The 14,158-nt window shown below is 46.8% G+C and overlaps 1 protein-coding gene across 1 annotated transcript; it reads right to left on the reverse strand.

Moving 5' to 3' along the window:
• Positions 1 to 7,910: 7,910 nt before the first annotated feature.
• NR0B1 (nuclear receptor subfamily 0 group B member 1) lies at positions 7,911 to 12,783 on the reverse strand. Its single transcript, XM_032331698.1, has 2 exons — positions 11,594 to 12,783; positions 7,911 to 8,262 (listed from the first exon to the last, which is right to left on the reverse strand). Exons 1-2 carry the CDS (start codon positions 12,771 to 12,773, stop codon positions 8,018 to 8,020), a joined length of 1,425 nt encoding a protein of 474 aa, XP_032187589.1. The 5' UTR covers positions 12,774 to 12,783; the 3' UTR covers positions 7,911 to 8,017.
• Positions 12,784 to 14,158: the final 1,375 nt, after the last annotated feature.

Genomic DNA, 14,158 nt, shown 5'->3' on the forward strand with positions numbered 1-14,158 from the left:
CTCTGTCAAACCTTGGGTTCTAATTTCCGTTTTGGAAAATCTATCCATTATAACTATATAACAGCAACATAGGAACCCTCATATTTCCCAACAGTCAAAAACCGAAAGTAGCCTTAGTTACCTGGATTTTAAAAAGAGGTGTGTTCGATGGATTACACAAAGTAAGGCAGATACAGTTCCTAACTAAGGCTACTTCTGCAGCCAAACTGGAGGCTGTACACTCCAGTGATGGGCACTGAGATGTGCTCCTCCTCCAGGGCGAGCTTCCCATTCCGGCCGTGCCTTCGCTAGTGATGGTGTCCCGTGCAGGAGACGAAGTCGCTGAGCCCGGCCTTACTCACCTGGGGTCGTAGTTAGCTTCTAGAGCTATTTTAAGGATTGAAACGTATTCCCTGCAAAGTACTCAAACAGAGCTTGGAACAATACATTTTGGCTTTTTTATTTGAAATATACCGCAGTTGTTTGTATCCATATAGTAGGAGTGAAACAAACAATGTAACCGTATTTTAGGTAAATCTGACCGTCATTTTATATTACAGATTTCCCCTTTTTCTGCTTATTTTGTCTCCCATCCTCTGCTATTTATTACCTTCCTACTTCGGTTCTACGTCTTCTTACATTCTGTTTTCTGTAGGAAATATATATGGATTTTTTTTTTTTCTCTTCAGAGCAGTCTGTCATTCCCCCTCACGCCGGCGGTCATGTTTCACCATACATGCCCCTACTGCAATACAAAACTGAGTCAGAATGGAGACACCACCAACCAATGATGGGAAAAGTGGGGTCACTGCAGCCACCTGACAGAAATTTCTAAGTAGAAAGTAGGCAGTGAGGAGCTGATGGCTTCTATCCAAAGACCTTCTTTTACATGTTGCCAGTCCTCTCGTGTGCCCCCGCCCCCCGTCATCATTCCACCAACCTCGTACATCCAGATGGAAATCGCTAAGAAGATCAATCCAAAAATTCTCTTCTGCCTCAGTAGAGACTAACGCCCATCTATTCAGTGTCCCTCTTCTTAGCCATCAGTATTATTCAAAAGGAAGGAAGTGCCACTTAGTAATTGTGTTCAAGGTGTGAACCTCTCGGATGTATTAGCAGTTGCAAGCAGAATATTGTAAACCAAACCAGTCTTGACAGGTAGTATCAGCACCTCTGTGCAGGACACTCTGGAACCCCAGAACAGCTTTTCTTGTGCTCAATGTGGACTTCCATCCATCACCTGACGAGAGCATGTTTGGAACTTGCCTGCCAGCCAATAGGTGCATTTCTCCAGTTTTGCCACCTCTGTACCAAAGGCAGTGTTTGTGAAACATTTAAATAGTTTCTTGCACTTGGCCCTTATAATTTTACAAGAAAAAGAATTTTAAGAAGGAAGACAAAAGAGAAGGTGGTGAAGCTCAAATCTAATGCAACTGAGACAAAGATTGAAATCATGCTTTATGCCAAGAAAAGACCCTCAATGGACTCACGGGCTGATCACAGGTTCAACTGCGGAGGAAAAGAACATGAAGGAAAGCACCTTCATAGCCGGGTCTTTTTTTTTTTTTTTTTTAAAGATTTTATTTATTTACTTGACAAAAATCACAAGAAGGCAGAGATGCGGGGGCGGGGGGAGCAGGCTCCCTGCTGAGCAGAGAGCCCGATGATGCGGGGCTCAATCCCAGGACCCTGAGATCATGACCTGAGCCGAAGGTAGAGGCTTAACCCACTGAGCCACCCAGGCGCCCCAGTAGCTGGGTCTTAAAAGCAGACTCTAGTACCAGTTTCTGCGGAGGCACAAAGAGAGCAGGAAGCTGAGTGAGGTTTAAAACCATGATGCAGAAAGTGTCACATTGATGTGATTCTTAATCCCTAGCCCATATCCAAGTATGAAACTGGGAAGGCAAAAGGAAGGTTTGAGGGAGCCGTTTGTGCACCGAAGGTACCTCAAAGGTGGACTAACTCAAGTCAACAAAAGGACTTTAAGGAAGTAGAGCTCATTGGTGTCCACTGCAGGCGGGGGAATATCGTCGATCAGGGTGTGACTATCACCAGTAAATCTTAGGGCAACAGACAGACTACACAGAACATAGAAAAGCAGAGGACGGAACAGGTGGCCGGGCTGGGGAGCCACACTCTCAAAGCTCACCAAAGCGAAAATGAGTGTTTCCCTTCCTTAGTGGGAAGGGAGGGAGCACGGGCGTGGTTCCACATGTTTATCTTACATCTTGTCCCAAAGAGTTGCCTAGTGGGATGGAAAGACTTAGTAGAAGGCGCTGGAGAGAGAGCTAGTTATCTGGGGACTGAGAAAAGAGAAGTGAAACTGGAAGGAATACAGAAGTAGCTGTAGGAAAGGGATCCAAGAGATGAGGGTTGTGGGAAATACAGAGAAAATTTTCCAAATAATCTCTGCAAATACCCACAGGAGAGTCAACTCGAAACATCTGCTGTGTGCAGAGAAAACTGTAAAATTGGCATCAGCCAGGGGAGAACTGTTTCCTCTTCCTCCTTGATGTCTTCCAACCCTGTGGTCCTCAGCAAATACAGAAGTACAACTAGAACTACAAAGTGGAGGCGATATTGGAAGCCCCCGCTCCTCCACTGCAGGCCGTGAAGCTGGGAAAGTCTCAGATTGGGAAAAAAATAGGAGCAATCAACTTTCGCTGGTTCTGAATCAGTCATCGGGGACTTTCCCTGTCTTCAAGGAGCCGGTGGATGAAAACTGGGGGTTCAGTGAATTTGAGGGGGAAAAACAGTTACATAGCTATTTTCATTAACCTCTTAACTGAAATTTAGCCTCTCCTTTAATTATAAATGCATGTAACCCCACACAGAAGTGTGTACACCCTTCCACAGTGTACTTGCGGAAACAAATTAACATAGCCAGCCTGGGAGCGTTATCCTTAGAAAGGCCTGCGGGCAAGGTTGACTCCTGGGTAACCCGAGGAACTACAATTTTAGGAGTATTCCCGCCCCGCACTAAGTGATATGGGTGGTTCACTGGGCCTAGATTGTGCTGACAATGTGGCTTATGGGCAGCACCTGCTTTCTTGCTGGCAGTCCCGAGTTCTGGTACCTGCTAGGTAGGTGGTGCTTATGTGACCAGCCCCTGGCAAAAACCGTCGGTGCCGAGTCCTTCCATGGGCTCCCCTGGGAAGAAACACTGCACACGTGTTGCTAATTTCTGTTTGGTGGGGGGCGGTGGACGGGGAAGCATGCACCCTGGCTGACCTCACAGGGAACAGAGCAATCATAAGGAAGCGCACAAGAATTCCCCCCAGACTCTACCTGTGTTTTTTTTCCTTCCTGTTCTGGCTGTATATATTCGCTGCGTCCCCATACATCATCCTAGCTCTGATCACAGCTACGGGTAAGTGCTGTGAGACCGCCTAGTGAAACGTTTGAATGTGGGTGGTCTTGGGGACTTCCAGCACCATGGTGGAATTTGCTAACTAACTTAAACTCACTGAAATACAGCCCCAGTGTTATATTGGGGAACGAGTGTGGGGGCCGGGAATGACTAGACCCTGGTAGGTGGGTGGATGTAGAGTTACTTCCCACCTTATGAAGCAGCAGTTGAGCTGCTGTTTGTGATCAGACACAAAAGTTCCCTATGCAGTGTCAAAATAATCCATTTCTAAGGAGAGGTGGCTCAATGGACGCCCCCCCACCCCCAGCTCTCTGGGGCCACGCAGGTTACAGCCCATGCTTGAGAGAAAAGCCTCCACAGCCCGGGTGATGATTTGCTTGTCTCTCTCCTTCCTCTGGGCAGGTAGAAAAGGGCCCAAATATAAACATTAGTCTGTGGCTGCTTTCTCCTGTAAGTGGGAGGTAAAAAGGCTGGAGAGAGGCTTTAAATAAAACAGAGGGAAAAAGAAAGAGAAAAAACCACCTTAGCCATTTTTCCAGCCTAGCTGCTACTGAAGCTGCCCCCGGCCCCACGGTCCTGCTGGGTTCTCCTGGCAAGCCGGGATGTGAACCCTGGAAATGGAGACTTTACTGCTAGGGGTTTTCATAAACTCGTAATGAAAAAAAAAAAAGAATTTTAAATCACAGCTTTGCATTTTGTAGCTATTGCATCCGGATATATGATACAAAAATATTGTAGAATGTTACATGTTTTCAATTTCGTAAATGCTAGAGGGGTCATCTCAACCAGGGAAAGCTGCAAAAAGAAAAAAAAAAGTGTAAATGGAACATAGCTCCCTTGCTTGTTGTCACAGGTGGGCAGATTGAAATTTAAACTCATAATATTGGAAACAGGTCTCTGTAATTGATGAATTTTTTGCTACGGTTTTGCCTATTGGAGTCTCAAGAGAAAAGGAGCCAATGTCCAGATTAAGATACACTTTGGAAATTTTATAAAGCGTTTTTTTAAATTTTGCTAACGAGTTCTTGGAAAATCAGATTTCTGACCCTTGGGAGCTGATGATTTTCTGGTTCCTGGTGTGCACATTTTTGCCAGGGGCAATTTGGATCCTAAGACAGACAAGATAAAAAGTGCAGGGGAAAGATTTGCTTGTCACTTGGACTTGGAACACAGGTGCCTGGCCCTACAGGGTCTCAGCTTTGCTGCTGCTGAGGAAAAGCTGCTGGCATTTTTGATTTGCTGACTTCCCAGATGCTATTTTGCCCGACCTGACTCTAAGTTGAAACCTGATACTGCCTGCCCTGGGCTGTTTCTGAGCCAGACCTGAGCTGCGCTGGGCTAAAGCAGACACAGGCTCAAGGAACAGATGTCAGACTCTGAGACGGCTGGAAATGTGGGACACCCCTCTATGGGATTGTAGTTATGAAAATGTGATGGATGCTGGCTAGACCCGCTCTGTCACTTGTGGATGTCTAAGGAAAGGGCTTGTTCTTGAATGAGGCCGTATGAAATGAAGCTGCAGGAGGACTCCGTGTTTCTGATGAGGAGCCTGACTGCCTTCCTAACCTGTGATTCCGGTTGAAAGCTGCACGCTGATGGAGAGTGACCCTCTGCCCACCTCTGACAGATCACACTCTGGAACCCCTGGGAGGGTGGGATGAGTCACTGCTGTTGGCTGTATTCTGCTTTCCAGATTAGTTGGGATTTGCAAGAATGGCATGACAGCTCGACTCTACCCTGTCACCTTTCTTCTGCTGTACACACCTTAGTAAGGCCCTTGGATCGTTCAGAGCAACTGTCTCCAGAAAGGAATTGATCTTTTCTAGGCCGCTCACTGGAAAAATGATCAGGACAAGAAGTCTGGAGAGAGGAGAGGTTATGTAAACTCATTTTTTAAAAAATATTGGAAAAATCAGGATTTCACCCTGACCATTTCTTTGCCCTGGCCACTTCCTGAATATGATGTGTCTTTCTGGTTAAGTAGTATGAAAAATGTTATTCTGTGAAATGCTTGTGTCTCTCTTGCACACATCCCTTCCAGATGAAATGTTTGGGCAAAAGAAATAGAGAAATGATTACGAGAAATTGTAAAGCTAGGATTAGTGAGTGCAGCACACTGATGTTGCAACAACAAAACCTTTATACATGGGGAGGCACAGGGGTGGAGGTGGGGCATTAATGATCTTGGATTTCCAGAACTGCTCCCAGAAGCTCTTCCCTCTTCCTGAAGGAAAACCACGCAGCCAGTGCCAGCTTCCCTGAGCCCTTCAGATTCCGCAGGAATCTAACTCCGCACAGCACCTCCACGAGCCCTCCACACTCAGCAGGCTGCGGACTAGCATTGCTGACAAAACTCTTCGGAACTGACCACATCAGGCACTTCCTCTGGAAGGCACCACTGAGAACCCTGAGGCAGGAGGAACCACACAGGGAAGCCACACTTGGGGCAGTTATTAGCAGGTACTGCATGACCAATGTCTGGCCTGCATGGGGTGCCCAAACTTTGTAAACTCTTTGTTTCCGGGGACACATGTACCCTTAGGGACCATATTTCTTGGATGTGTGCCCTGACCATCAGGACACTGCCTCAGCCCTAGAAGGCTTGGGGACAGCTTCATATTACTTGTCAGGCTGTGCTGGGCCAGAATTGATCCCTCAGGCCTGATTTAAAAAAAATAAAAAGATTCATACATGAAGTTATGAAGGAAGCCACCTGGCTTTGTAAGACAGCGCTTTATGGTTCATGGTCTGCGTTTTAGCTGGCTAAGTCCAGAACCCCCCAAAGACATATGTGAACTGTAGGTTGGCCTCATCCGGTTGCATAGTCCTACTGATAATTCTGTAAAGACACCGTGGCCATGGGCCAAGGGAGTGGTTTATGCGGAGGAGTTAGCACAGCAAGAGGGCCACCGCTATCCTTAGCACGGCCTCTGAGCAAGGCTGACCCTTGGCTGACATCTGGGAACCTGCCTTTGTGGAGTGTTCCTGCCCTTCCCTAACTTGCAAGAGTGACTCCCTGGGCCTGGAATGTGCAAACAGTGGGGTTTATATCAAGCATTTGCTTTCTTTCTGTGTGTTTGGAATTTTGGTACGTGCTTGGTGAAAGGTGTCTATGTGAGTAGCCCCCAAGAAAAAGCCTGCACTCTGAGTCTCAAAGAGCCTCCCCGGGCAGAAATATCACATACGTGCTGCTGAATTTTCATTGCTGAGGAAGAGTGTGCTCTGCATGACCCCTCACGGGAGGGGGAGAGCAAACAGCCCCTTGCACATTCTTCCAGATGCTGCTTGTGCCTTCCCCATTATGATCAGGCTATATTTCCTTACCACATCACTGTAATAAGTCTCAGTCCTGAACACAACTGTATGCTGTGTCCCATGAGAGCTTCTAGCAAATTTGAATGGGGTGGTGACCTTGGGATCTCCCAATACAGTCACCAACAGAAATGTTGTATTTTCTTTTCATATTGTAGATTATTTTGAAAAAGCCATGAAATTTCAATGATATTGACGACTGTTTTGAAATGAAGGTAGATATTAGACTTGCCACTAGTTTGTTACTTAATGTATTGATAAGGAAGCATATCCAGGATACATTTTAAATTATTTTTAAAATTGGACATTTCTACTATTCTGACATAATTCATGTCTCTTGTAATCCTGAGTATTTTTATTATTCTGAAAGCCTGATTCTGAGATGTCCAGGCACTCACCAGGCTGCCGAACGGGTCTGCACATAAGTTGAAGACTTCCTGCACTGGGTTACTACCCTGGACTTAGATGTATTAATCACTATGGGCAATTTATTACCTAGAAGTGAATAAACATTTGGTGCCCAAAGCTCTATCCAGGAAGAAGGAAGACCTTGTTCTACAGGTTACATGTACTGAGGCAGCAAGAGTCAACAATAAAGTCACTTTATGATTCTATGTGATGCTTCTTCAATGTGATAGTTACATATGTATCTAAATGGTGAGATACCACTAGGGGTTTATATTCATGCTGAGCCTTCTACAAGTACAATGTTCTTTTATACAAGTTTCTTGTTGAACTTTATTATATGAAGTGTCAGACTGAATTTCTGAAAATCTGAGGTCACTTTCAGGTGTTTCTGTGATCACAGATGGCCACTTAAGTCCAGTTGTTCCAAGGACAGTCTTCCATAAGGGAAACAGAAGCGGAAGTGAAGATAGAGCCGAGTCAGCCCTTGCCAACCCTGGCATGCAATAATAATGTCCTGATGCCACCTACGAATATAACTTAATTTCTGTTGATGTTGGCTGGGTTTTTGATATTTTTTGAAGCCCAGCTTCAGCTCTGAAATTTTTTACAATCAAGTTAGTGGTCAACATTGTAACATTATAATTTAATATTACAAACGTGACTTTAGCAGGTTCAGTGGAATCACTAAACTCATTAGAGCAGTAGTCAGCTCTTTCCTTGGAGATGTATGGAGATGTGTTACCTGCTGACACATGGTGTTTCTCCACCATGAAACAGTATGGAGCAAAGGATTTGCTAATTGTCTACAGCTAAAGGTTTTCTTTAATTGAATACAAAAATATGCATATAAAAATAAAAAAGTTTATTTGTCTTTTTTTTTTTTTAACACTTCTGCCCCTGGTTCCTTTTTCTTACATGGTCAGCTGCACCCGTGTGGCCCCCACGCCTTCATAACTTCGCACAAAGCATCTCCAGTATCATATCATCCATGCTAACCGAACCAATGATGGGCCTGAAGAACAGTTCCGCGATGACGTTGGCATTGATGAATCTCAGCAGGAAGAGGACACTGTTCAGTTCGGTGATTCTGGCTTGGTGCCTCCTGTGCGTCATCCTGATGTGGTCGATGAGTATCTGCTGAGTTCCCCACTGGAGTCCCTGAATGTACTTCATGCACTGAAGGCCTGGCAGGCCTGGAGGAGCAAAAGGCAGAAGAGTCCTTTTATTGTCAACAGCTCACTTGGCATTCTTAGCTCATTTAAATATGTCCATTTGTGCCCCTTCCCACATTAAACAAGAGTTTAAGTTTCCTGTTTCAAAGGGCTTTCTGGGACAAGGATAAAACGGCAAACCAGTTCTAAGTTTTCAGAAGCACTGCTTCTGAGAATGAAGGATCATCCAGTTATAGTCACTGTTTGTATCCTCACGTGTAAAAACTGCTGGCCCTGGGCCAGCACATGCATGATCATTTAGTCACTGTGACAGTAGAATATCATTTAATGAATTATGACTCCAGTTCACTGTAGAAATAGGAAGACATTAAGATTATCTCAAGATGTGAGCACTCGACATTTTACCTGTGGGAAACAGGCCATTGTAGAATGACTACAGGTGTTGCCAGATGACAAGTATTTCACCATCCTCCCTTGAATTTCCCACTAATACCTTGATTACCCAGCTGCTGGGGGTAAACTTCACAGCCACAGTGACTCATGAGTCTCATTCTAATTATTCACTGACAGGCTGATTTTAGTCTTGAGTGCCATAGTAATTTAAGAGATAATACTGGCCATTTAGCTCACTGCACCATGATTTCTGTGTTGGGAGAGACTTTTTTTTAAAAAACTGATTTTAATGAATATCGCAAAAGCATCTTTTAAGAAATACTAAAGAAAGAGGTCTTTAAAAGCACTGTCATACAGGCATTAAAAAGTAAACATGCAAACATCATCAATTTCAACATGGTTCAAAAGTAACTTTTCAAACAGGGAATGCCTGACCTTCTTACAGTATTATGTGATAACCCTGGTAAAACTGAATGAAATACAATGTAGGAAAGATAATGTACCTGTAAATTTTATAAAGATGGTGTTAAAAGGAGGCCGCTTTTAAAAGTCCTTTGATCCTGCATGACAGTAATATTATTGTAAAGTTCTTTAACTTGTATTGAAGTCATTAACAATTTACTGTGCTGTTTAAGGGACATCAGTGATGATACAATCACTTTCCTTCCCTTTCTTGCAGAATCTAGCAGTGAAGTATTTCATTTATTATTATTTTTTTATAAACATATAATGTATTTTTATCCCCAGGAGTACAGGTCTGTGAATCGCCAGGTTTACACACTTAGCAGTGAAGTATTTCAAAAGCACCATGGTGACCAACAGAGTAGCGGGACCAGCCTGCATTTAAAAAAAAATAGTAATAGTAACAGGCAAGTCATTCCTATCATAGGCAAATAGGTCTGATAAAAGGAGAAGGAAAATAGGCCATATCTGTGCTCCAGATTTCATTTCTGATTACCCCGCTGCACACATGAACAATCCCCTACTGCCTACACTCATTATCCAGATCTGAGACCCCGTTTTATTGTCTGAATTCCATTGATGAGGAGAAGAGGAGGCTTGCATCGATCTCTACCAGGAATTTGACCTCTAGGTCTAGATTCATGGCTCCTTAGAACGCCATCTTTTGAACTCCCCATCCCTTTCCTCTGCTTTCATAACACACCCTCTTTTTCCACTGTCCTGCCCCACCCCCCACAAAAGGCAGGCCCATAAAGTAAATTCAGGAAAGACATAATGTGAAAAGAAGGACTCCACAATAATAAAAATAATGTTTACACATAAAGATCGGGGAATACAAAAGGATAAACGTCAAAGAAAGGCCACACACCTAGCAGGTGCCTTTGTGTTTAAAACACACTCAGCTTAGCTCATTAAATTCACAGTGAGAGGGTTCAGAGAAGCAGAGAGAGAATAAGGGAGATGCATGTGTGTGACCAAAGTATGCTAAGCAGAGTGGAGGGGAAGAGGCAAACCAGTGGAATGTAAAGTTCTGGAAGCTGAGCCCCTGCTTTTCTTTTGTATTCCAACAGAACAGGGTCCATGGGAGATGTTTCAGAACACTGGCTGAAGGAGCAAGAAAACACTGTATTCCAAATGAGCTTAAGAATCACCTTGGGCACTTACGACAAATGCAGATTTTCAGACTCTGGACCGTGGCTACCAAACAGAACCTCCAGGGAGGAGCCTGGTAAGACTTTAAACAAGTGCCCCCTACCTCCTATGCACAGGCAAATTTGGAAAACAATGGTATAAGCAAAAGGTGACCTACAATGATCACAGGAATGAACTGAGGGCTCTAGGTCTTCAAATGTGAGTTCTGAATGAAATATTATCCTATTAAATAATGCTCTATATACGCTTTGAAAAAATGCAGTCAGGACATAACCGGAGACTTCTGGTATTAGAGAAAAAAAGGTGTGGAGGGAGCATTTTAAAAAACTACTCCAGCTTAAGGTGCCTGGAAACTTTGTGCCCGCTTGTGACCCTTTTGGAGGGATTCTGGTCAAAGACAATGCTAGTAATGGGACATCCTCAAGAAAAGATGCTGGATGGTCCGTGGAGATATTCTCTCATTTTCTGGTTGGACTCTGTGGCACAGTGTCCAGCACCTAACAGACAACCTGAAAGTGTGTCGTGGCAGACATCCCGTGGTGGCAAGGAGACCCATGCTCCATGACTCACTGGCCATTACAGTAGAGGACATTTGGGACTAGGCTACCTAATCTGCAGATGGGGTGGAGTGAGGGTGCAGGGCAGAGGGGCTTGATTAGGAGGTGCCTACCGTCTCTGCAAGCTCTAATGGACAGTGCTCCTGCTGGCAGTCCCTAGTGTCTTTTCCCTGCCCCCTTGCTACCCTGATACAGACACTTGGAGAATGACATAGTCCAGCTGCTTAGGACCATAAAAATGATCATTCAGAGGCAGACCCTTGAAAGGCAAAGTCCAGTGTCCTATGTGACTGTGTGTGTGTTGGGGGGATGGTCTAGGACTCCTTAACAAATGTTTCTTATCAACCTGAACAGATTTCCTCCAACAAAAAGTTTTAGTAAATTTCAGAACTCGATCTCAGAAAGACATGTTGCAGAATTTGCAGTGAACACAAACTTTTTTTTTTTTTTTAAATAGTTGTACTACTGGATTTAAAGGACTAGAGGAGAAGGACCAGCCCGGTGCCGGGATGGCACCAACTTTTCCTTAGTAGCAGAAAGAGGTAGAGTGAGAAGTAATAAACCTCGTCAAACAATCCCCCATGCTCTCCACTGAGTGTCTGGCAGCAGCCCACCCACAAGGAGTGCTTTCTGGAGTTCCCCCAACTCTGCGGAATTACTTGGGATTCTTCGCTGGTGCCCCGACACTCCCCTGACCACCGAAAACTCTTCAGTGCCTGAGTCACTGTTTTTTTTTTTTTGTTTTTTTCTGAACAGAGGGAAGCCTGCGCCCGAGGCCGCGGCCTTACCCGGATTAAAGAGCACGGTCCCCTTGAGGTAGGCGTACTCCTTGGTACTGATGTCCAGGCTCCAGCACTTGGCAAGGAAGCACTTGATGGCTTGGACTTCAGCCGCCGAAGGCAAACGCCCGGCTTCGGGCGGTGATACCAACGGTGGCTGCTGCGGGGGCAGAGGCGGCGGCTCGTCGCCCCCGGTCTCCCGCCGCCTGGTGGTGAGGATCTTCTGCAGCTGGCTAGGCTCCGAGGTCTCCGAGGTCTCCACCGTCTCCAAGTTCAGGCGGTCCTGGGCCAGCTCGAGCAGGAGCAGCGACGCCCAGCAGTTGCGCACCAACACCAGCTGCTGATCCAGAGGGAGCACCTGGAAGCAGGGTAAGTACTTGACAAAGCGCAGCGTCTTCAGCAGGCCGGCCGCGGCTGCCTCGCAGACCACCTGTGGACTGCTGAGGGCCACCCGCCGCTGCGCGCCACACGGCGGGTCCCACCAAGGGGCCGCAGGCTGCGTCTCGGGAGCCCCTTGGGTCTCCTTTGCGCTCGTGGGCAAGTGGGGGAAGATGCCGCCCGGGCTCGGGTGGTCTTCCCCGCAAAAGCAGCAGCGGTACAGGAGCGCCACTGCCTTCCCGCCCGGCAGCTCCTCTCTGCCCCCCAGGCCCTGGGCGACGTAGGAGCGGTTCCACCACGCGCCCCCCGGCCGCGCCTCGGGAGCTTCTGGCGCCACGTGCGTCTGCTTTGCGCTCGTGAGCAAGCTGTAGAGGATGCTGCCCTGGCGAGGGTGGTCTTCACCGCAGAAGCAGCAGCGGTACATAAGCGCCACGGTCCGCCCCGCAGACAGCTCCTCTCTGCCCACAGGCGGCTCCGAGCCGCAAGAGCAGCCCCAGCACGCGCCCCCCTGCCGCGCCTCGGGCGCCTCCGGGGCCGCGTGCGTCTGCTTTGCGCTCATGAGCATGTTGTAGAGGATGCTGCCCTGCCGCGGGTGGTCTTCGCCGCAAAAGCAGCAGCGGTACACGAGCGTCACTGCCCGCCCACCCGGCAGCCCCTCTCTGCCCACAGGGGCCTCCGAGCCGCAGGAACAGCCCCAGCAAGCGCCCCCGAGCCGCGCCTCGGGCGCCTCCGGGGCCGCGTGCGTCTGCTTCGCGCTCATGAGCATGTTGTAGAGGATGCTGCCCTGCCACTGCTGGTCCTCGCCCGCCATGGCCCTCGGTGCCCGGAACCCAGTTCTGTCCGGTGGCGGCCGCCTGGGATCTATTTATACCAAGCGCGCACGCACGCGCGTCGGCCGTCTCCGCCAGGGCAAGGGCGCGGAGGGGGGCGCGGCGCTGTGCTCCGGTGTGTTCGCCCTTGACCTCAGCCGCTCAAAAGGGACAGATGGTCCTTAAAGGCTGAGAATGGAGGAGGGACGGAGGCACGGGAGCTCTCGAACACTTTCTTCTTTCCTCTCATTGCACCCTTTCCTGCCTCTGGAAGACAGAGCAGAGTGCAGGTAGCAGGTGTTTGGAGGCACTGTTCCAACTCTTTCCATTGAAACCTGGCATCTAATTTGCTCCCTAATTGGAAGGGATTGGGGTGCCTAATGAAAGGGGGAAAATCTACTTGTGCCATCTTTGAATACTTTCATTAAGTGATCAAACTTTGTATGACATATTTTGCATATGGGTAGGGAAGTCTGATTTTTGTGGAACTTGAAAAGTACAGACCACGGACCAGCGGTATGAGCATTACATGGTAACTTGCTAGAAATGCCTAATCTCAGTCCCAGCCAGACCTTCTGACTCTGAATCTGCATTTTAATGCAGCCCCTAGGGAATTTGCATGCACTTTAAATTTTGAAAAGCACTGGTTTAAGGATGCTGTCAAAGCGTTTTGTTTAATTCAATTGATATTCATGAGCACCCACTTTATGTATTAAAGAGCATGAGTGACCAGGATGTAAAAGTGGCTAATATTTGGGGATATAATTATCACAAGGGCTAAGAGGTTGCTACAGTGAGAACTTCAGATTCTTCTAGAGGTGCTAGCTTGGGTAGTTGTATAATTAACATTTCTTCTCCCGCCCCTCCTAACTGATTAATGAAAAACACAGGTTTCAGGAAGCCTGGCTCCTTTGATCCTTACTTACCACACAGCCTCCTTTCTTGTGTTCTGTAGAGAAACCGAGATCCGGGTCTTTCCACATTACCATCTGCCCACCTTGTGTAACTGTTTCATCAACCAGCGGCTTAACTTCAAAACCACAACCCTTTAGTCCTCAAATTCTTCATCTCTAAAATGGGAGGTTTGTTTAGTGATTTCGTGGGTCCAGGACTGAAGATTAATGTATACCAGCTGGTCTGGGATTATTCTTCTCCTTTTGGAGTTTCTCTGGGATCTCAAATTCTGAGCATAAGAGGAATACCTAGCAGACACTGATTTGCGTTCAGCCTGAAATTTTATTCTGTGTGTGAGAGACCCTAGAACACGGAGGTTAAATCTCCATCACTGACACCAGATTGCCTCAATTTTAATTCTGGCCCTGACACTTTGTAACTCTGTGGCCTTGGGTAATGTATTGGTCTCCTATTGGGGCTGTAACAAATCACC

Source organism: Mustela erminea, chromosome X (assembly GCF_009829155.1).
Source record: "Mustela erminea isolate mMusErm1 chromosome X, mMusErm1.Pri, whole genome shotgun sequence".
In the NCBI taxonomy this organism is placed as follows: domain Eukaryota; kingdom Metazoa; phylum Chordata; class Mammalia; order Carnivora; family Mustelidae; genus Mustela; species Mustela erminea.